This window comes from Madurella fahalii, assembly GCF_045866475.1.
Source record: "Madurella fahalii IFM 68171 DNA, scaffold_4, whole genome shotgun sequence".
Classification (NCBI taxonomy): domain Eukaryota; kingdom Fungi; phylum Ascomycota; class Sordariomycetes; order Sordariales; genus Madurella; species Madurella fahalii.
Genome location: NW_027263974.1, coordinates 2,595,256 through 2,617,378, shown reverse-complemented (window position 1 = coordinate 2,617,378; position 22,123 = coordinate 2,595,256). Strand labels below are relative to the sequence as shown.

Below are 22,123 nucleotides of genomic sequence, written 5' to 3'. Positions count from 1 at the left end.
GCGATTTGACAAGAAACACAGCGACCCGTGTCGGAAAACGGAAACATGTCTACAAAGGCAAGTACGCTGATTGGCAAGCTGCAGCTGAAATGCGGAACCGAAACAATGGCTGACCCGCTGTTGGGCTTATCACGAACACACCTGGCCGGTTGCAAGGCCGGGCCTTGGTGCACTCCCGAGTCGCATATGCCACCCTCACATGCGTTCCCAACACCACATCCGGAACATGGGCCACAAGGGTTGCACCTTTATGAGTGATAACGAAGGGTATAATAGTCCTAGGGTCCGCGAACTCTTCTCCACATGCCGTATATGGTTTCTTGTACTTGACCGAATTGACGTCTTATTGGTCGTCTTGGCCTGTGTTGAGTTATGCCAGCGCTCTGCTTCGTTGCGGCTAACTCACGGTTCACCCCAAGCGACTCGGGACGACCTATGATCGTGGCATCGAGCAGTTGCATGCACTCTCTCGCAGCGACAGTCTGTCACTGATCCCAAAATACGTGATGGGAAAAGCATCGAGGACTGCCGAATTCTCAGACATCGGGCTATCGTAATGATTGTATACGTCTGCATAGAAGATAAAACGGCGACCGTTGGCGAGACAAGTGAACCCAAATGAAGGTTGTGGCCAAGAGTGACCGGATATATCTGTTAGCCCGGACCACGTGTCACACCAGAAAGTATATGAGTCACATGATTCACACTAACAGGAAAGTCAAATTATTTACTTTTTGGCCCCAACTTGCGTACTGCAGCATTGTTCCCAACCACAGTGCCCACGCGCTATGCCCCGGGTCTCCTATAGGGACAGCTACTCCGCCTGGATTGCAGGCGGTTAGCTCGTGGCCATACGTAGTATTATACATGTACTACCTGTATTACAGTTTTAGCTGGGGAGGGTTGATGAATGCATGGCACGGTAGGTTGCATGAAGTATCTCACCCCACGTAATTACCTACCAGCACATTTATTGCATCAGAACATCCTTCACTTCCACCGTTTCCGCTTTCCTTCATTGCACTCTTCTGCTGCCACGGGATACTAGGTTTCTTAAACCGTGACCAATGTGCGATCCTCCGCTCTGGTGTTAGTGCGCATTCTGCATGGGGTGTGAACAAAAGCGAGATCGTTCATGATCAACCCAGCCCCTTTGTGAAAGTCTAAAAAATATGCGCTGGAGAGGGTTATAAGCACTCGTCTTCTTCTCCGTCTTGATAGGTAGCTGCAGGTCGGGATAGGAGATATATGCCTTCCCGGGTGCCCAAGCTAGCGGGCAAAGCTCAGGCTTAGATTATACAATACCAGCATCTTGTATCTGACTACCATGCCACATTCAAATGCATAGTCCGCTGGAACACTGCATCAGTGTTTTGTAAGCGAAAACGATCTATCTCGGCACAACTAGTGTTCGCCCGAGGGCGCGCCGTTGCCTTCAGTGGACTAAGCGGGACCCAATTCGGTCGCGATAAAGCCTGTACTAACGGCCCTGTCCTACCAGGTGACTGGGGGCCGGCGAGGTTTACCAGTTAATGCTTCCAGAATATCCGTGATATAGACGCGGCTTGACATCGTAAGCGCAAGATGGAGGGTTCCATTGTATAAAACTCGCTCTCCCATCATGGCAATACGTCAATAGTTCACACGCCACAGACAGATTTAATTGGCACACATTGTCTCCTCCTCGGCTGGCTTAGAGAGTTCACGTCTTTATCCCCTTGCTCTTGGGTTCAGCATCTCTCTGTCTTCCCTGCGCTTCTCTTCTAGTCTTTTTCTATTCTTTTCCTTTTCCCCGCTCCAACAATCCCTTCCCCCCCCCCGCCCACCCGCCGCGGGAAGCACCTCAACTTTCTAATAGTTACATTGCCTCCTAGCAAGCTTTGGCAAAGCTATACCCTCGATCCAAAGCATGATGTCGCGGTCTAGCAGATCGCAAGGCGGAACGACCTCCCAGACTTCACAACCGTATTGCTCGCACTAGAGGCGACCCCATACCAGTTCTACTCAGGCGCGGGCTGGGGGAGCGACACAGCTGCAAAGGGGAAACCCGCCCGGGTCGGACAGGAGGAGGGTAACTGAGGCGATTCCGGTGTGTGCGGCGACGGGCGGCGAACGAGCCGAACGAGGGGAACGTGCTGATTATGGCAGGAGATGACACCAAAGTTGCAAGTTCTTACATGTCCAAGCGCCCAAATGGCATGAGGATCCACGAGATAAGGGACATATAGTTAAACCGAAACCACCTTGTCTGTCCCCCAGGGACAGCCCTCAGCCTCCTGGTGGACCCTCGGCACCCTTCCCTTTCTGCTTATCTTCTTCCTCCTTTTCCTTACGCTTCTGTACCACATCCCAATTGTATACTCTGGCGACTGCCACCTCCATGGTCTGTCCTAGTCAGCGAGAGCCCTGAGCTATCAATAACACCGTGGATCTATATTACCGTGATTTGCTCCCTTAAGAAATCCAAGTCCTCCTCGCAGTTGGACAAGCTCTGCTTCGCAGCTTGCAGTTTAGAGTCGAGAAGCGTCTCGGCCTCGTCGATAGGATATGCCAACATGACGTTGGCCTGCCCCATGGATTAGCCCTCGGAACCACAACACCAACTGCGAAAACAACCATGCAAACGAAGTCATACCCCAAGCCACAAGTAGACCTCATCCGTAGGCGGTATTTGTGCCTTTGCATAAAGCGTATCGTTCAGCTCGAATGTCGTCTCAATCAGATCCGACTCGGCCTGCGGCATAGTATCCCGGGTTAGCATCACATACCAGGCTATCCCAGGGCGTTTGACCCTCGTCTTACCGGCCTGAGCTTCAGAAATCGCACCGTATCCAACGTCTTCTGAATGTCTGGCAGCTTGTCCTTCAACCCTGCTACCCTTCGCTGCAGATTCTGCTCCATGAACTGATATTTCCTACCTCCTCCCCAACAAGTATCAGCCACCACTCTCCGCCAGTGCAGCCCACGGCCTCCCGGAGGACTAACTCACGCAATCATCTCCTGAAAACTCCGCAGCGTCGGCTCGACATCGGCGCGTGAGGCGACATAATCCTCGACCTTGTCAACGAACGGCGCATAGGGAATGCCACGGGGGTTAGAGGGCGTAGCGTCCCTGTATTTGATCAGCAAGCCTGCCCACACCTCTCGCGATCATGGACGTAGCCCACTTTGGTGCTGCTTCTTTGCCATGACTTGCCATCTTGGACAACGCCTTTCACATGTTGCGGCCAGGGCGGGGTAAAACGACAGGAGAAGCTGTCCAGCAAAGGCAAACGGTGTAGCGTTGGAACTGCTTGCACTGCCTCTGCCGTGTGCAGCTGCTGGCAAAAATTCATGGCGGGGTTGCTTAGCGGCCTTGGTGAGCCAGGCGGATAGTGGATGGTGGGGCAAACAGAGCAACATGCCGGTTGGCTCGTGCGCTCCCATCGCAAGGCGGCGGCCCATCCAAGAGGCACAAATGTAGGATTGGTTGAGACTCGGCTTCTTTCACACAGGGCTTGTACCTGCCTAGGGGAAGGCCCGCAAATGCGGGGTCAGCTCCGGTACGGTGCATGCTTTCCCGACTGCGCGACCACAAGGGCAACGACAGCCAGGTCTGACAACGTGCTTGTAACGGAGGAGACATGCTGGGAGGGCTTGGGTAAACGGCAGAGGCAGCCGGACGAAACAGATGTTACGGCAATCCAGCCGTATCTCACACTTTCTTGACCTCGTTCCCGTCTCGGACGTATGCGCCGGAGTGTAAGGCTCCTCACGACGCCGCCATCGAGTGCACAATTCGTTCCCAGTGTAGTATACGAATCCGGAAAGTCGGTGCGTGGAGAATGCGGAGCAAGTTGCGCATTTCGAGCTTCTGCCAAGACGTATAGTACCCACTTCTAGCTTCCCCGTGACCGTCCATGTCGGAGAATCGCCACGCTAGACCACATGCGAGTTAGCCATCCGTGAATCTGCCCTGCTTGCCCGCCCAGCCTCCCCACTTGTAGTGTATTGTGTACAAGTACCTTACCGTTGCCGCCTGGGCGATCCGCCAGGTAACTGCTGCGTCGTCCTCGTGTCCCTGTATGCTACGTAATCTCACCCAAACCGGGAGGCAGCATCGCCCTTGCTTAGCATAACAAACCGGGCGCTTCTCCAAACGCCTGCGCTTCTTCCGTCATCCGTTCAACCCCATCATTTCCTCCATCACCACCACCATCCGCACCCCATCGGCATTCGTCGGCGGCATCTAGTTCATCTCTGTTACTGCGGCCCATCGCCTTCCATTCCTTTGCTTTCCTATCCAACCACGCTCATCTCCTCCAGAGCCGCGCATCATGAAGGGCGCTCTGTTGACCGCGGCTGTGTTGCTCGGCTCGGCTCAGGCCGCAGTCCACAAAATGAAGTTGAAGAAGGTTCCTCTTGCAGAGCAGCTTGTAGGTTAATCAATTGCCCGGAGTGCAGGACCACCGCTGATGCTTCTTCTAGGAGGCTGTCCCCATCAACACTCAGCTCGAGCATCTCGGCCAGAAGTATATGGGAATCCGACCCCAGCAATCCCACGCCGACGCCATGTTCAAGGGCATGGTCGCTGACGTCCAGGGCAATCACCCGGTGCCTATTTCCAACTTCATGAACGCCCAGTGTACGTGCATCATGTTCCCATCCCTAGGCTTGCCCCCCCCCGAACCTGAGACTGACTGGCCGTCGAAGACTTCTCTGAAATTACGATCGGAACCCCACCCCAAACTTTCAAGGTGGTGCTGGACACGGGCAGCTCCAACCTTTGGGTTCCTTCCATCGAGTGTGGCTCCATCGCTTGCTATCTCCACTCCAAGTACGACTCGTCGGCTTCGTCTACCTACAAGGCGAACGGAACAAAGTTCGAGATCAGATACGGCTCGGGGAGTCTGAGTGGCTTCGTGTCGCAAGACACGATGACCATCGGGGACATTACGATCAAGGGCCAGGACTTTGCTGAAGCGACCAATGAGCCAGGCCTGGCCTTCGCCTTCGGCCGGTTCGACGGCATTTTGGGCCTCGGCTTCGATACGATTTCCGTCAACGGCATTGTTCCTCCGTTCTATAAGATGGTTGAGCAGAAGCTCATCGACGAGCCCGTGTTCGCATTCTACCTGGCCGATACAGAGGGTCAATCCGAGGTGGTCTTTGGCGGTGTTGACAAGGACAAGTATACGGGCAAGATCACCACTATCCCCTTGAGGCGTAAGGCTTATTGGGAAGTTGATCTCGATGCCATCTCTTACGGCGATGACACGGCTGAGCTCGAGAACACGGGTGTCATCCTGGACACAGGCACTTCGCTGAACGCCCTGCCGAGCCAGCTTGCCGAGATGCTCAACGCCCAGATTGGCGCCAAGAAGAATTACGCCGGGCAGTACGCGATTGACTGCAGCAAGCGAGACTCGCTGAAGGATGTTTCCTTCAACTTGGCCGGCTACAACTTCACGCTCGGCCCCTACGACTACATCCTGGAAGTCAGCGGCAGCTGCATCTCAACTTTCTTCGGCATGGATTTCCCTGCGCCTACCGGGCCCCTTGCCATCTTGGGCGATGCGTTCCTTCGCAGGTATTACTCGATTTACGACCTTGGCGCCGGCACCGTCGGGCTTGCGGAGGCGAAGAAATAAAGCGCAGGAAGTCGCCAGATGGTGACATGAAGGACTGCAGCGTTTTTGTGTGGGATTTTTGAGTATGCAAAGTACGGCTTTCGTTTATCATTTATATTCATTGTACTGTACACACAAATGCCGAGCTGCTTATATATCTACCTCGCCCATTGTGCGCTGTGATTGTCTGGCTTCATTCTTTGATCCGGCATTCCTTGGAATTTCCGAGAACCGCGTGATGGAGCAATGATCTGCCAAGTTCATGCAGCGATATGTAAGACAACACGCGATTCGAACGTTAAAAGAGCAAAACCTAATTCATTTTTCCCTTGAGGGTATCGATCCATATCAGCAAGGTGATCCGACTCTTATGTTATAAGATAACCGGGGCCAAAGATGAAAGACGAGAAGTTTTCAAACTCGAGGAGTCATAACGCGCTGGGGAGCGTTTCTGGCTCCTCACTTCTTAAATGTGGCGGTCCGCCCAGCCTTTTCATAATTCATTTTCCTCGCGCCCTGCGGCGCGTCACCAGACTTTTTGGCGTACGGGTCAAACCCTGCTTTCCCATCCTTCTTGTTATGCCCATTGCCATTCGCCACAGCAGCCCTGGATGCGTGCAAGACAGACTCGGCCTTGGTGTAGTCAAATGGCTGTTGCGCTTCCTCGTCTGCCCCCCCTGCTTGCTGCTCGTCGTGCGATGTATCGGAACCAGCTGGTGGCTGGTTTGGTTGTTGGGCGGCGGCCTTCTTAGCGGCCGCCTTGCACTCTTTCTTCGTCCGGGACCTTGTTTGCTTCTGCTGACCCTGCTGGCCCTGGTCCTGCTCCTTCTGTGCTGCAGCCTTTTTGCGCTCTTCTCTATGGGCTTTCCTGGCCAGTTTCTTGGCCTTTTTGCTGTCGGCCTCGGCGTCTGGGCTCGCTGCGGAGACCCCCCCGTCCATGTCGACGTCCGAGTCGGACCCGGCGGGTTGGGGTTCGGGCTCGGACTCGGACCCACTCTCGACGTCGCTTGCTTTGCGTTTCCGGCTGCTCTTTTTGAGGGTGAATTCTCTGTTTTCCTCCTCCTTCTCTACGGGAGCGGGCTCAGAAGCAGCAGGCTGCTCTGCAGCATTTTGGTTCCCAACCTCCTCCGGCTTGCCAACGCTGAATACGTTCCGGGCGAGATCAGAATAGAACAGGGGTATCTCTACCTGCTCGTCCGGCGAAACAATCTTTGCGGACCCGTCCCACGACGAGCTGAGGGCCATGCTGCCCCATAACTGGGAATATTCCGTCTTCAGTTCCTGGATGCTCAGAGGGTCACCGCCCACCTCTACGCTGGCATTTGCTGGCCTGTCTCCATGTGGGGACCGCCCGGCAGCAGCCCCAGACGACTCTCTAAAAAACTCCATCATTGTCGGGCCATTTGCTCCCTTTGCCTTTGCCTCTTGTATAACGTCAAATAGACTGTCTAGGTGGACCTTGAGCGCTCGAGCCTGTGAGTCGAGCAAACTCCACAAGGCCTTTTTGTCCGTAGGCATGATGCGCGCAATATCTGACACGACCTGTTGGGCCATGATGAAATGGGGACTCTCGTCCTCGCGACGTGCTAGGTCATCACGCCATTTAAATACCGCTTTGTAGACGGCAAACTGCTCACCATTGTAGAGCGTCGGCGACTTGATCAAGATATTGAACCATCCGCGAGCACCAGTTCCCGTCTCGGGTTCACAGACGGGGAATTCATAACGTTGCAGAGACACCTCTCGGGATCTTTGAAGAACCCGGTCGATGGGCGTCCCGTCTGGGTGGCCCTGGGCCGTGAACTCGGCGAGCTCGTTGCGCAGCATATCGTAAATGTAGAGGAGATAATGTGTGTCCGACCGGGCATAATAGAACATCTCGTCCGGGAGAGGTCTGGAAGATTGGTTAATCAAGCGATTCCTTAGGGTGTTTGCTCAAACTTACCGGATGCGCCAGTCTGCGAGTTGGTATTTCTTGTCCGCGTCAAAGTCCACAAACTTTTTCAGTAGGAACGCCAGGCTTCTACCTGCGTATCCTAGGACATCACTGGCAAAGTGAGTGTCGAAAAGCCCAACGACGTACAATCCGAGGTCACGCTGGAGCCAGACAACGTCCATGAACGCGCCGTGAAGAACCTGAGCACCGTCAGAGATACATATCGCTCTAGGAGATACGCTCTTCGCTTACCTTGACGATTTTAGGATCGGCGAAGACTTCGTTGAGAACCTCCAATTTGTGCCTCCACGGCACGAGGGTATCGATGATCCAATCTTTCTCCCTTGTGCTAATCTGCATCAAGGACAGAAGCCCTTGGTAAGACCTAAAGTCGTGATGTTCCGTATCGATTGCGATCTCGGTTGCCTTCTTCAGATCCTCCAGCATGTCCAAGACACCTTCGTAGGTGTCCACCCAAACGGCCTTTGTTGACTCGATGGGGAGATATTTCATCGGCTGGCACGGCTCGTAAACCCGCTTCGGATACTCCATGCTGAGAATTTCGTGTTCATAGGGATGCTTGAACCTACACACCGAGTTAGCCACGACCAACCTCCTCCGTCTTGTTCTCCCGCTTCTTAGTCGAGGGGGGGGCGTAACGGAAAGCTGTGTCCATACTGCAGATTGTGTTCTAGGTCGACAAAGGTCGCCAGACTCTCCTCCAGGGGGACTTTGGCATGAGGCTTGCTGGTCAGCAAAGGCTTCCAGGGGTCGGGGCCAAAATTTTCCGTCTTTTTCTCGAAGGCATTCTGTGGCTTTAGGATGTTCGCCCGCTTCAGAGACCAATCCAATCTGTCGGCACCCGATTTCGGACGTTTGGCATCACGTCCCTAGAATGACCGTCAGTGTAAGCCGATCAATGTCTATGCAGGAGAGAGTGGCGCATACGGATTCATACGTTGGCGCATCCTTCCGCTTGACAAGACCGGTATACTCGTCTAGACAGGTGTCGGCTTTCTCCAAGAGCGAGTCGATCACGTCCAAGGTAGACCTCCACCGTATCTCCACGTCGTCAATATCCTCCAATCGAGAGGTGCGCTGTCCGGTGAACTTCCCGGCCGAATCGAGGACGCCACTAGCCAACTGCAGCAGACGATCCGTCTGGTGATCGAGCTGGCTTGCGACCGAGGGATGCACTGTTCGCTGGAATTGGAGGTCCTCGTTCGTCAGCCCGTTCACCGACCTGGTGACTTTCACCAGTGCAGACTGAACGGCTTCTCGCAAAGCCTTGAAATCCTGCGATGGGTCCATTGTGGCGGCGTTGCAACAGATATCTTGCGCAGGCAAGGCGGGCAAAGAGCGAAGGCACGTCGCTCATTCCATTCTCAAAATGGGCCGCCGTGAACTTTTTCGAGGTCCCGCTTTGTCTTGGCCTAAAACAGCAGTCAGCTAAGCGCATACGCCATCGAGACTGGGGGATGGGTGATAAGATAAGCAATGCCTGCCGGACAGGCCAGCTGGTAACACACCTCAGCACGGGATACAGCAACCTTGGACGGATCACAGGGAGAATACCCTCGAACACCAAACAGACCGGCTCACTCAACCGACATCGGATATAACTCAACCTGCGCTTGTTCTCCCAAGAAATCGTGACCGAGACGTCTGGAAATGTCGCAGTCACTGGCGAAAGAGTGCAACGAAGTCAAAGAGTGAGTGGGACAACCGTCTGGAGCAGTAGGCAGCGCAAACATCAACTGACTTAGGACAGACGTTATGATACTTGCTTCCTGAAATGGTACAGCGAAAGTCCGTTCCTGGTCGCCTCGTATGTCCGATGTCAGCAACTCTAATGATGCTACAGAATATCTTCGCGGAACCGGCAGCGCCGACAACAATGAATGCTCTGCACTGTTCAAGGAATATAGTGCTTGCCTGCAGGTAAATCCCCAGAGACTCAGCCCATGCTGTAGGCAGATGGCGTAAGACAAGACTAACATGCTTCAACGGCCAGGGAGCTCTCAAGGAGCGTGGCATAGACAAACTACTCGAGGAGGCACGGGAAGACAACAGAGAGAATGATGCGACATTCATGGCTAGGAAAAAATGTAGGTGACTCGGCAGACTACTGAATTCTGCTCTGACGAATCTTCTCTCCTAGAATATATAATAGCACGAGGGCATCTTGGGCTTGGTGTATAAAGCACGTTTCGTTGTATCATAAATGTGACGTACTATGGATCTCAGACCTGGCTAGCGTTTGCGTCGCCATCATCTCGGCTCAAAGTCCGGGCCGAGGTGTTCGGTTTCTAGTTCCGCTATGTATCTGCACAAACAAATCAATTATTCCTCGAATCCAGACACATACCTAGGGGATAACGAACGTGATAGATGCAAAAACAACAGAAATCCCTGAACAGTCAAATGCGGATGCCCAGCCAAGACCGTGGTCCACCAGCGAATCCCATCGCGGCAGGACGGAAGTGGAGTTCTGCACGCAATTGGCTTTACAGAGAAGAACGCGAATTATTTGTGGGCCTCTTCGCCCCGGGCCTGCTAAAGCAGGCCAACTACCAAAAACGCTTCGTCCGACGTGTATCCCCCCACCCTGTCTCTCCTTCCTTCAAGCTCTCAACAACCAGCACCAAGACGCAAGTCTCCCAATAACCCCGCCAGACCGTTTAACCGAGCCACGGTGACGGAAAGGACCTCGCCGACAAAACATCTTCGTCTCACACTCCCCCCGGAATGTTCAGCTCGTAGCAAAACGCCGCGATTCTATGCACCCCTTCTCTGTCCTGACCCTCGGCATCTTCGTAGCTGGCTACATTACCGCTCGATGGGACCTAGTTACCCGCCTCTATGAACTTGCAATCTTCGCCTGGGATTACGGAGTGGTCGTGAGCACAACCAAACCTTTTTCCCATTGCCTGCCGCTCGAAGCCGAAGCCATCCAGTTCTGACGTTTGTCTTGTACCCTGCATAGTCTCGCGCCGCCAAAGCATTTGCCGTGCTCAGCCTTGTGTTCCTCCTCATCTTTCTCCCTGTGGAGCGTCTTGCAACCCGGGAGGCGAGCCTGGTACGATCGTGTCTCTCCGTCCGCCTAATCGAGTTCCTACTCACCAGCTTTGGCAAGCATCCGCGGTCGACGGGAGCCGGTATATCAGCCAGAGAACAATTGAGACGGCGGGGATCTTTCTAGGTGGTTGGATGTGCCGCCGCTGTCTGTCATGCCAGAGCATGATGGCTTGATGCGTGTGTTCTGGCCGGCTGACCTCCCACGGTCAGACCTCAGAGGCGTGGTAGTAGGGTGGAGGAATTCCACCCTCGATGTCTTTGTTCTGGCAATCTTAGAAGAGGTCGAGGTGCGTGCTCAGCGACACCGTGCTTGAAGGTTCGCGAAGAACAGAACTTTGCTGACTCGTCGCTAGCCTCGGAATGTCGAAACGGCCCTCAAGCTCGGGACCCTACTCCGCAACGCCCCTCACCCCGTCAGCCGCATCTATGAGCTTTGCGGTCAGTCGTCGATCCATGTCCTAGGTCTGTCCAACGCGCCCGAATCAATCGAGGCCGATTCATCTTGGATCCGTGTCACGACAGGAGCGGGCCGTCGGGTCCCGGGGGTCACGTGTGCGCGAGCTTCCAGTATCCAGATCATCCTCTTCGAGAGACCACTTCCCGGGAGGATGCAATACATCTCTCTGAACCCCATAGCGTTGGCTTTAGGGGGCAACCACGACAGTCTCAGGAACGAAACGGCCGACGGCGGTGAGGAAGACGATGAGAAGGAGGAGCGCTTAAAGAAGGAAAAAAAGAGGCAACTGGTCGAAAAGCTCAAGCAACATTCCATCTTCAAGCGTGTCCCTTCGGCAAAGGAAAAGGCGCTCGCCAAGATCGTGAATCAGATCAATTGGGCGTGGGAGCTCGAAAAATTACTCCAAAAGAATGTTTCGCGTATCGGCACGCGTCCCAAGCGGAGCCTCAGCGTCTCGGAGAGAGTAGTCGAGTCGGCAACAACTGCGCGAGACATGATGTTGGTGTGGATATGGAACCTAGTCACCGTGTATGTTCTGCCAGTCATCAGGCGACTGTTCGTCATGGGCCTGATGGCTCATCGGATTGCCGCCGAGGTGTTGCTCCTTATCTTGGAGTGGCGGGTCCGGCCGAGGTACGCTGCTTTGAAGGATATCTCGGCCACCGCCCAGCAAGTTGAGATCCGGCTCCAGCAATTTTGCTACTGGCCGATGCAGTATGTCACATTGCGGCTCAGGAAGAACGACTGGGAGAGCGTGACCACAAGCCACCCCGACTACATCCGATTCTACAATAGCCTATGGCTGGTGGCTAACGATGTTATCATCGGCATCGCACTGGGTTCCTACATAATCGACAACGCTAGCTGGGTTGCAGAGGAAATCAGCCATCTGCTCACCCAGTACACAGTTGAGGCCCTTCAGAGCAGCATCTCGTGGCTTATGGGTTGGCCTGCGGGTTTGAAGCTGAACAATGAGCTCGCGGCGTTTCTTGGGGACTTGTTCTTGTGGGTCATTGATTATTGGTCAAGTAAGCCACCCGGCCATTCACTAACCCCCCGCAAAAAGACCTCTTTCTTTTAGAACGCCCCCTAACGTCCTTCTAGGCTGTATCGAAGCGCTCCGCCCCATCTTACCACACATCATTTGGTTCATCGGATTCTCCAGCTTCGCCGGTGCTAGCATGCCGATCGCCCTTTTCTCGGACCTTCTCTCCATATTAACAGTCCACATCTACTCCTTCTATCTTGCCTCGGCCCGGATCTATCACTGGCAGCTGAACATTTTGATCTCGCTGTTCCACCTGTTCAGGGGGAAGAAACATAATGTTCTGAGAAACCGTATAGATTCGTGCGACTACGACCTCGACCAGCTCCTGGTCGGCACCATCCTCTTCACACTTCTTTTCTTTCTCCTGCCCACCGTGGTGGTCTTTTACCTTAATTTTGCCATCGCCCGCATGGCCATCATCACTCTTAAGGCCGTTTTTGACACGATGCTTTCTTGTTTAAATCATTTTCCCCTCTTCGCGATCATGCTTCGGGTCAAGGATCCCGGAAGGCTGCCAGGTTTGTCGCTAGACCGAACTTGTTGCCGAGCACCTGCTCACCACATCACAGGAGGGATTCGTTTTGAACTTCGAGATACCCAAGACTTTAGACACGCCATTAATGATTCGTCAAAGCAACTCCCTTCGACCTCTGTAATATACTTAAAGGTAAGTTGAGCGGAACAGTCAACCAACAGGGGGCCGCTACTGACAGCCGCCCAGTCAGTACCGCTTAACTTTAAGGCCATGTTTCATCAGTACTTCCAAATGGGGAACCGTATCCGCAAGCATTACCTTTCGCCGCGCGTCTTGCTATGTCTCCTCACAGGCAAGTTCGTCCCGCCATTGAACCGGAAGAACCTGTACAGTCTCCAGTACAGTATGCTTCCGGCTCGTAGGGCCGGGGTGATGGAGATGTGGGACGCGGTGAACTCATTGCCGGCACCGAAGAGAAAAGCGCCGCCAGTCTATGTGCCGGTTCTAGCAAACGGGAAGAAGTTCCCCTCCAACTATGGCGGGGGAAGATCACGAGGCTATGGGTAGACATGCAAGTAGAGGGTAAATAGGACTAATTGTAGCATGATGACTCCACCCGATGGAAAGCTATGCAGAAGCCAGTCATTCCATCACCGGTAGCCAGCTTAAGAGCCGTGGGCGGCTCGGAAGTATTGGCGAACAAAAGCGTTTCGTCGTAAAATCCTCTGATATTCACCTGCCGGATGTCAAAATTCCCCATATCCAAGGATATCTTTTAAATGCTCTTCCACCATGGGTGAGTCGGATGCAGTCGGACCAATGGCTCAGCAGAGTACGTTGCAATAACGCGGTACAAAAGAGCCAAACCGGAACATGGATGCACGACGTCACCGGGATGCCGCTTGCCGATGATTGAGGTCAAAATCAATAAAGTCCCACCAAGAACCCGAGCCCTCGTCGGATGCGGGGTTGAGGCAGATCACAACTACCTGGGCTCTTGTCTTGCTTCTCTTGGTGGTCTTGCTTCCGTTGGTGGCCTTGCAAGACCGCGACAATCGGCAGATTGAAAGGTTCTGAACCTTCCGCTAGTGGCAATTAGCATATAGAGCTCTGAGATCTATTACCAACAGCAAGCGAAAGCCTACTAACACGCAGCACAAACGGACGAGAAGCCACAGACCGACCCTGCTATATCTTGCTCAAGACATAACTCGAAGTTGCAAACGGACCAAGTTGCTACTGTGCATCTCGAGGTGCCTCCGCTTCTCCTCTTCTCCCAAGCGCTCGATCTCAGAGGTCCAGTGTCACTTCGTTGTCCTCAGGACGGTCTCGCCCACCGTGCCCCACCACCCACGGCTCTCTTGTCATTGGTTGCAGCTCTCCCTCTCTCATCCCACGCAGAGCTCCTGTGGCTCTAATGCACTACGGCTGGGGCAAGCTGCGTGCAAGCTGCCCAAGTAGGTAGGTGTGGAGAGCGGCATCTCCTCTTGCACGATTTAGTCGGTGCTGGGCTGTCGTCACAGCATCATCCCATCTTGTCCCCCCTCCGTAACAAGGAAGGAAAAAGAGCTTCGGCTGCCGAAGGTAAGCCGCATAATATGTATGTGAAGACCCTCTTCACAACTTGCCATACTCAGTCTGCCTTTCCCCAACCCCCACAGACAGCTAGATCACCTCTTCTCTTTTCTCTCACGCAGCTTTCTCAGGTAGTGCAGACCAAACTTTCACACACCGTCATCTCATATCGTGTGCGAAACAAAGAATCCAGAATCCAGAATCCGTCACATAATGGATTCAAAAGAACGGTTCTACCGCCAATTTCAAGATTCAGCAGCCAGTGCGTTTCTGGTTCCCCCCAAGCCCCTATTCTGCTACGTTACTAACCAAATACACCGTTCAAGCCCTGCAAGACCAAATCACCCAGCTCTCTACCTTCGCAGCCGTCGGCGGCGAGCGCCAAGATGCAATCGAGCACATCCTGAGCGGCATTTCGCGGCTATCCAACGAGGTCGCCGACGCGGCCGACTATGTGCCCGCCTACGACCAGCGCACTTACTCTGACGTGATCAAGGCGCTCAAAGAGCAGCTGAACGAAGCAACGGCAGCCTTCGCGCCCAAGACACGCTTCCGATTCAAACCTCGCGCCGCAGCGGAAGCCGATACCACCTCTCCCACCGCTGAGACGGCCACTAAACATGATACGCGACATCTAAACTCGGTAGCCACGACCACGGCCACCACCGCCGGCAGTGATGCATCGGCCACGGCTGAGGAGAAGCAAGACAGCATCAGCTCCCTGCCTACCATCGGCGGCGACGGTGGCGGTGGCGGTAGCATCAAGAATTACAACGATGAAATCGCCCGCCCTTCCGCGATAACCGGGGCCATCCGCAAACCCAGCTTCTCCACCGCCCGCGACGTCGCCTTGTATGATCACGAGCATGTGCACATCCTCCTCCCGCCCTCGGCATCTCGGGCCACCTCTGCTGGCACGCTAACAAATCTTTCCCGGTGCGTCGTCGACATGTCGGTGCCGACCATCGGGGGCGCCGCGCCTTTCGCGAGCCTGACGCTCAGGGGTATCAACAGCAGTGTCGTCGTCGCGGGCCACGTTGACGGGCCGGTGCACGTCACGGGCGTGCGGGACAGCGTGGTTATGGTGACGGCAAGGCAGGTGCGGATCCACGAATGCGAAAACGTGGTGTTTTACCTGCACTGTGTTAGCAGGCCGATTATTGAGGACTGTACGGGGGTGAGGTTCGCACCGGCGCCGGAGTCTTATGTAAGTTCTTCCTTGAATGGTAAACATATAAGGTTGGCGTGAGGGACCTATACTGACGAGATGTATGTGCAGTTGACAGACAAGGAGAAGCGGGAAACCAATATGTGGGACCAGGTCGACGATTTCAAGTGGCTGAAGTCAACCGCGTCGCCAAATTGGGCTCTGGTGTCCAAACAGGACATAATTTCTGATGATGTCTGGAAGAAAACGCTGATAGGAAATCCGGGGTTGGGTGTAGACGATATCCTCAAGATTTTGGGCGTGGGGAAAGGGACCTAAGTAGGCCCGAGAGCTCGGTTATCTCAGGTGCGTGAGCCTAGCCTAGGCGTTATCCGACGTTCGTCTCCATGGCATGACATGGACCCTGGCATTTTTAGTCACGCGTGGGGCCAGACGACTGAACGCCGTTTTCTCGCCTTCGGTCCGCAGTGGAAAGGTTCGTCGGTGACGGTAAGCGGGCGGGTATCGTTGGCTGTGTCTCAGGTGATAGCAGCGCGTTTTAGCCGTCTCTGTCCGATCCCAATTTCGATATCTCAGGCCCGGAGCCACGAGCATCCTGGGTGGGAGGATAGGGGTTTCTCATACTCGGTTGTACCCTCCGAGAAGCCGTCCAAGGAGAATTAGTGTTGTGATAACATTGCCGTCGCTGTGAGTATCGCTGGAAAATCGCAGCCCCATTGCAACCCGCTCCTTTTCCAGCCCAGCCAGAGTAGCCTTATTCACTTTAACCCTCGGTCACTCAACCACCATCCGATCCCCCTCCTCATCCCTACTCCTCTGTTCCGCCCGCACAAATTGCAGCCCATCTTCCTGCGTCCGCGCCAGCATCGCCGCCTGCTTCCGCCGCCGCCCGTCCAGCCCCACCAGCTCGGTCTCCTGCGCGGCAATCGACCGCTGCACGTCTGCCAGGGTCCGCATTGCCGCCCGCGCGCGCTGCAGCTTGTGCTTCAGGTTGTCCGTCGCCGCAGGGAGCTCCTTGACGCTGAGCAGCGGACCACCGCTGCCTCCTGCTCCTCCTCCGCCCGTTGCTGCCGGGGTTGCGGCGCTTGGTAATGGTGTCGTTCCCGTGACTGCACCGGGGGCTGGGGTCGCCCCGCTTGGCTGGTGCGATAGGGGTGGTGGCAACGGGGTTGCGCCTGTGCCTGGTGCAACTGTTGAGGACACGCCGGCGCCACCGGCTGCTGTTGAGGCTTGTTGCTGGGCGCTGCGCAGTTTGGTAATGATCGAGGTTAGCTCGGTGAGAGTATCGACTGCGTCCGGGGAGAGGCCGTCGGGGAGCTGGTGGGTTGCCATTGTGATTGATTAGCGTAAGATAAGGATCAATATCGGTCGCTGCTCGAATATCGAAACGCAGGGCTCGAGTTGGTCTTTGGTTAGGGACAGGCTCCTTTGCCAGTATTAGACGTGATGCGATTGTGCTTGAATGGGTACTGTACCTGAGTTTTCGTGGGGAAGCAGAAACTTGAACGGATGCCGGTTAGCGTTGAAGTGCTCGCTCCGATACGGGGTGCGCTAGGCTGCATTTGGTGGGGATATCGACGTCAGGCGGGGCGGCCTGATGAAGGCGCAGCAACCCTGCCATCCCAACTGTGCCCGACAGGAATAGGAGTGAAGGGTGTTCCTGTCCGGCTTTTATCCCGCAATTTTTTTTAATTTTTTTTTTTTTTTTTCGCCCATTATATTCCGCCCACTTCTCATCAATTGGGTCTTTTGTTAGGGGCATACATTGTCAGCGCCCGTCTCTGCACGTCATATCTCAGTTAGATCCCAGAGTCAGTCCCTGAACCCCACCTTCGACACCATGGCTCCCGATCAAAAGGCTTGCCTGAGTACGTCCCGTCGCCCAGACTACCCGCTAGTCGCCTGTTATATTCTGATATATTTGGAGCTGGGATGGCTGATCATGATGCTCTTGCGGTCGTCTAGTCGTGATTGACGGCTGGGGTATCCCCTCCGAGGATTCGCCCAAGAATGGCGACGCGATTGCTGCCGCCAACACTCCAGTGATGGATAAGTTCTCCAAGAGCGCAACTGGGTACACTGAACTTGAGGCTTCTTCTCTGGCGGTTGGCCTTCCCGAGGGTCTCATGGGCAACTCTGAGGTCGGGCATCTCAACATCGGTGCTGGCCGTGTTGTCTGGCAGGACGTTGTCCGCATCGACCAGACGATCAAGAAGGGCGAGTTCAGCAAGAATGAAGTGATCAAGAAGATCATGGAGGCTGCAAAGAACGGCAACGGGCGCCTTCATCTTTGCGGTCTCATCTCCCATGGTGGTGTTGTCGGTTACCCAGTTCAAACGATGAATCTTCAAAGTACAAAACTAACTATCATGTAGCACTCAAAGCAGACACACCTGTACGCCTTACTGAAGGCCGCCAAGGAATACGGCGTCCCCAAGGTCTACATCCATTTCTTTGGCGATGGCCGCGACACAGACCCTAAGTCTGGTGCAGCTTACATGGAGGAACTTCTATCCACAATCAAGGAGATTGGCATTGGCCAAATCGCCACAGTCGTCGGCCGTTACTATGCTATGGATCGGGACAAGAGATGGGAGCGGAACGAAATCGCCCTGAAGGGCATGGTCCTTGGCGAAGGCGAGCAGAGTGATGACCCGGTTAAGACCGTTAAGGAGCGCTACGAGAAGGGTGAGACGGACGAGTTCCTCAAGCCCATCATCATCGGCGGCCAGGAAGGCCGTCTCAAAGGTTCGCAATATCGGCTTTTTCCCCAAACGGACTTCGCTTAGTGGTATGAACGCTAACTCTCCGCAGATGGCGACAATGTCTTCTTTTTCAACTACCGCTCTGACCGCGTCCGGCAAATCACGCAGCTTCTGGGAGACGTTGACCGGTCACCCAGGCCTGATTTTCCCTACCCTAAGATCAACCTTGTCACAATGACCCAGTACAAGCTTGACTATCCGTTCGAGGTCGCCTTCAAACCTCAGCACATGGGTAATGTGCTCGCTGAGTGGCTGGGGAAGCAGGGTGTCGAACAGGTGCACGTTGCTGAGACGGAGAAATATGCTCACGTCACATTCTTCTTCAACGGCGGCGTTGAGAAAGTCTTTCCCCTCGAGACTCGTGACGAGTCGCAGGACCTCGTGCCCTCGAACAAGAGCGTCCCGACATACGACAAGGCCCCTGAGATGAGCGCTGACGGCGTCGCGGACCAGGTCTGCAAGCGGTTGGCAGAGCAGAAGTTCCCCTTCGTCATGAACAACTTCGCCCCGCCGGACATGGTTGGCCATACCGGTGTTTATGAGGCCGCCATCATCGGCTGCGAAGCCACGGATAAGGCCATCGGCAAGATCTATGAGTGCTGCAAAAATGAGGGTTATATACTCTTCATCACGGCTGACCATGGAAACGCCGAGGAGATGAAATTCCCTGACGGCAAGCCGAAGACCTCGCACACCACTAACAAGGTCCCCTTCATCATGGCAAACGCGCCAGAGGGATGGGGCCTAAAGAAAGAGGGTGGTGTATTGGGCGATGTTGCCCCCACTGTGCTTGACGCGATGGGATTGCCGGTGCCTCCGGAGATGACTGGCTCGAGTTTGCTAGTCAGGGGATAAACAAAGCTTGGCAAGCTAGAAAAGAAATACATGAGTGAGAAATGGAGGAACTGGGAACAATAGAGGATAGACTTATGGAACTGATACGCTATGGTGGTAGAGCTCTCCAATGCCACCATTTGTATGGGTAATGAGCCCTCCACGGGATTTTTGGAGATTTGATGTCCCAATCGACGATCTAGGAATCCCGAGCGGACGACAGAGTATGCATACGGAGATGGCTGGGCCAATAACCAACTACCGGTTATATGGTACAGTACTTATCGCGCTTGATGATCACCTCATGGCCGAGCTATCACACGCGTCTTCCTATCACTAGAGGGAGGAACCAGCGCTCTTGGGGATTGAGTCGCCAATGTTTGTTTGTCCGGTCCGTACAAGAGGTGCTGCCGAAAACTTTATCATCTCGGCTCCGATAAAGACGGCTAGGAAGACGATGCCTTGCGGCCCATCACGTTAGGTGTTTGCTCCGTATCTTTGCACCTGGGCCAATATGAGACCAACAGGGCTGGCTGGGTCGCACGATGACTAGGTTGTAGAAAAGATATCGGCCGTACACCTGTGTTCTGGTGTGATGCTGGCGGGTATTGCGGAACCCGAGACCTGCAATCTGTGTGGCTCCTCGGGGTAATGCAACCTACCCGTGCCTTTTCTGCAGCACCCCAGACCCATGCGCTCAGTCTCTTCTGTTGTAAAACGTAAAGTTCCTTCCATTACCACGTAGCACACCCCCTACCTCATGCCCACACATCCACCTGCCTAGCAATTGACAGGCACCACAAGCCCGGGGGACAGGGGCGCAAACCTCGCGGCAAGGAAAGCGGGGAACCTGGTTCATCAGATGCAGGAGCTCGGCCACAGAGCTATTATTGGTTACATTCCACGCCGTACTTTCCCAACCGTAATTTGCACCACCGGTACCTCTATCTGAAGTCACTCCTTAGCTGGCGTCTGTTGCCGTTGTTGCATGGACGGGAAGGGATAGACATGGGGAAGCAGCGGCCCAAAAACGCGGAGCGAAGGGAGGGGAAGGATGCAACCGCAATAGGCTGGAGCAGCAGGCACACGGGCTGGGACCTATAAGAGTGTTCCTGTCCGCCGCCGCACGTTTCTGACTTCCTGTCCTTCTCCATGGAACGCCCCAGCCCACAACTCCATTCCTTCACTGTCAACATCGCAGTCATCTTCGTTCGGTTCAGAACCCCCTGCTCAGTCAACTGTCGTTGCAAGTGCTTCTGGGTTTGATTGAAGATGTTAGCTAGTGATGGAGCGGAGCGGGCCCTGATTCATCCGCCCCGTCTGGCAGGGTACGGCTCAAACACCGCTCCCTGTGCCCAAGTGGAGTTCGCGAGGCATCTGGGGAGAACAGAACGGAAAGCCGGTGAGGTCAAGGCAACGCCGAGACTCTTTGTTCCCCTTTGTCTTTTTCTCCATGGCACAAGACCTCGCTGTTCTGAACGGCGTAATCATTCGTTTCCAGCCAAGTTGCACTACACCGTCCTCTAACCGGCCGCTAATCCCCCTCCTTCCCTCAAGATCTTGGAAGCATGTCAAGCATAGCACGTGAGACCGAGTGGTCTGTGTCAAGAGACTGGACGGGAGATCAAGTTCATGATTTTCCCTTGCCGTTGACGGATCGAAAGAGACGTGGACGACAATGAAAGAGACAAAATGAAAAGTTTTGTGATGGTGATCTCCCAGTGAACTGGAAAGAATCGCGATGGGTTATGTTACAGGTGCGTCGGCAGTGCCGACAGACGACCAGATCGTCCTCGAAGATTTTTCCCTGATCTAGGTTTCTATATGCCCCCGTCTCTATGATGCGATTCTATGCCATTATCCCATGCGCACTCCCGCCCGTCTCATTAGTCTGTGCGATGTGGTAATGCCGCATAGAACTGAGAACCTCTCGTACACTCCCCCGTCTCGTCCCCTCGTCTCGATATGTACAGGCGTGATGGCTCGCAACAAGGCATCGCCGCCAATCCCTCCAGAGGTGGATAAGATACGTTTAGGTCTAGATCGGGCCGTTAACACCCCATCCTGCTTTCAATTGGGTTCCATTATCGGTGAGCACTTACGAACTTGGCCATGAGGGCAACCATGAGGTCGAAAAGACCAATGGCCTCGACGAAGGCGAAACCCAGAATGGCGTACGAGAAGAGCTGACCGCGGAGAGCAGGATTGCGGGCAACGCCGTTGAGGAGGGCGGCGAAGACGAGACCGATACCGATACCGGCACCAGTCAAACCAATGGCAGCAGAGCCCATACCAATGTTCTTGGAGACCTCAACCATAGCCTGGGCGATCTCAGAGGAGTAGGCACGGCGCTGGACGGTGAAAGCTTGGCGAGTGGTGGTATTGATGATGGAAGACATCTGCTGGCGCTTGACGGCCTGGAGGGGAGAGGCCTTCGTGGCGGCTGCGTGGCGAGGATAATTCCGTTAGATCGAGGCCGGATTGCGATAGTGCCGATGAAGCTGCTACGGCGCGCACACACAAAACTTACCAGACATGGCACGCTGCTGGACGCGGACGGCCGGGCGGGCGGCCTTGGTGGCCATCTGAGATGCCAGTCTCGAGGCGAGCACACGGGTGGAGGCCATTGTGTCTGATGGAGAGTATGCAGAAGGAAAATGGGAGGACGGGGTTGACGATGATACTCTTGGAGATGAGGCAGAGGCGACGGCTCGACTGCTGAATGAGAGAAGGAAGAGGAGGAGGGAAAGAAAATTGTGGAAGGAAGAACAGGTCAGCTGGGGAAGCGGAACCTCGGGCTGGTCCGGGCAACGGGCTTGAGCAGCACAAGAAGCAACGTGAGTGGCCAATTCGTCGCCTGTTGCGATAAACTCTCCACCGGAGCTCAGCAGTGGGTCAGGAATCCCAGCTGGAGACAACTGGAAGAAAAAAGGAAAATTTTGCTGCGGCACTTTAGGAAATATTCGGGCAATCTCGGACGCCGCGCATACCCCAGCCGTGGTCGATCGACCGATGAGGACTGGAAGTCTTTATTTGCGGTGTTGGACTCGCTATCAGCAACCTTCAATGGGAATGAATCATGGATCTATCAACTGGCAAAGTTAACACCGTTTGGTCGGTGGAACTGGCCCTTCTTTGGAGCTCCAAGGAGCTTTGGGATCCGGCTGAGGAACGGAGC

At 54.5% G+C, this 22,123-nt stretch overlaps 8 protein-coding genes across 8 annotated transcripts; 4 read left to right on the top strand and 4 right to left on the bottom strand.

Annotated features, from left to right (window-relative positions):
* Window positions 1–2,268: 2,268 nt before the first annotated feature.
* Window positions 2,269–3,199, bottom strand: PRF1 (peptide chain release factor 1; the record flags this gene model as incomplete). The annotated part of the gene is made up of 6 exons (XM_071063166.1): window positions 2,269–2,385; window positions 2,441–2,566; window positions 2,636–2,734; window positions 2,803–2,914; window positions 2,990–3,112; window positions 3,168–3,199. 6 exons carry the CDS (start codon window positions 3,197–3,199, stop codon window positions 2,269–2,271), a joined length of 609 nt encoding a protein of 202 aa, XP_070919267.1.
* A 1,117-nt stretch (window positions 3,200–4,316) lies between these two features.
* Window positions 4,317–5,630, top strand: APR1 (aspartic proteinase precursor; the record flags this gene model as incomplete). Its single annotated transcript, XM_071063165.1, has 3 exons — window positions 4,317–4,415; window positions 4,468–4,624; window positions 4,693–5,630. The coding sequence occupies 3 exons, from the start codon at window positions 4,317–4,319 to the stop codon at window positions 5,628–5,630; spliced, it is 1,194 nt and encodes a 397-aa protein (XP_070919266.1).
* Window positions 5,631–6,068: 438 nt separating this feature from the next.
* On the bottom strand, window positions 6,069–8,856 carry RRP6 (exosome nuclease subunit; the record flags this gene model as incomplete). The annotated part of the gene is made up of 5 exons (XM_071063164.1): window positions 6,069–7,503; window positions 7,555–7,745; window positions 7,798–8,131; window positions 8,224–8,435; window positions 8,494–8,856. 5 exons carry the CDS (start codon window positions 8,854–8,856, stop codon window positions 6,069–6,071), a joined length of 2,535 nt encoding a protein of 844 aa, XP_070919265.1.
* A 360-nt stretch (window positions 8,857–9,216) lies between these two features.
* On the top strand, window positions 9,217–13,170 carry gpi1 (pig-Q; the record flags this gene model as incomplete). Its single annotated transcript, XM_071063163.1, has 11 exons — window positions 9,217–9,257; window positions 9,317–9,354; window positions 9,410–9,486; window positions 9,560–9,653; window positions 10,366–10,445; window positions 10,532–10,624; window positions 10,785–10,910; window positions 10,977–12,108; window positions 12,185–12,646; window positions 12,698–12,795; window positions 12,850–13,170. The coding sequence occupies 11 exons, from the start codon at window positions 9,217–9,219 to the stop codon at window positions 13,168–13,170; spliced, it is 2,562 nt and encodes an 853-aa protein (XP_070919264.1).
* Window positions 13,171–14,391: 1,221 nt separating this feature from the next.
* MFIFM68171_07742 (Tubulin binding cofactor C-domain-containing protein) lies at window positions 14,392–15,664 on the top strand (the record flags this gene model as incomplete). Its single annotated transcript, XM_071063162.1, has 3 exons — window positions 14,392–14,440; window positions 14,505–15,385; window positions 15,458–15,664. The coding sequence occupies 3 exons, from the start codon at window positions 14,392–14,394 to the stop codon at window positions 15,662–15,664; spliced, it is 1,137 nt and encodes a 378-aa protein (XP_070919263.1).
* Window positions 15,665–16,120: 456 nt separating this feature from the next.
* On the bottom strand, window positions 16,121–16,678 carry MFIFM68171_07741 (Mediator of RNA polymerase II transcription subunit 9; the record flags this gene model as incomplete). The annotated part of the gene is made up of 1 exon (XM_071063161.1): window positions 16,121–16,678. One exon carries the CDS (start codon window positions 16,676–16,678, stop codon window positions 16,121–16,123), a length of 558 nt encoding a protein of 185 aa, XP_070919262.1.
* A 508-nt stretch (window positions 16,679–17,186) lies between these two features.
* Window positions 17,187–18,966, top strand: MFIFM68171_07740 (phosphoglycerate mutase (2,3-diphosphoglycerate-independent); the record flags this gene model as incomplete). The annotated part of the gene is made up of 4 exons (XM_071063160.1): window positions 17,187–17,214; window positions 17,312–17,664; window positions 17,722–18,094; window positions 18,161–18,966. The coding sequence occupies 4 exons, from the start codon at window positions 17,187–17,189 to the stop codon at window positions 18,964–18,966; spliced, it is 1,560 nt and encodes a 519-aa protein (XP_070919261.1).
* Window positions 18,967–20,794: 1,828 nt separating this feature from the next.
* ATP9 (ATPase complex subunit 9) lies at window positions 20,795–21,572 on the bottom strand (the record flags this gene model as incomplete). The annotated part of the gene is made up of 3 exons (XM_071063159.1): window positions 20,795–20,836; window positions 21,048–21,388; window positions 21,476–21,572. 3 exons carry the CDS (start codon window positions 21,570–21,572, stop codon window positions 20,795–20,797), a joined length of 480 nt encoding a protein of 159 aa, XP_070919260.1.
* Between the last annotated feature and the right edge of the window lie 551 nt (window positions 21,573–22,123).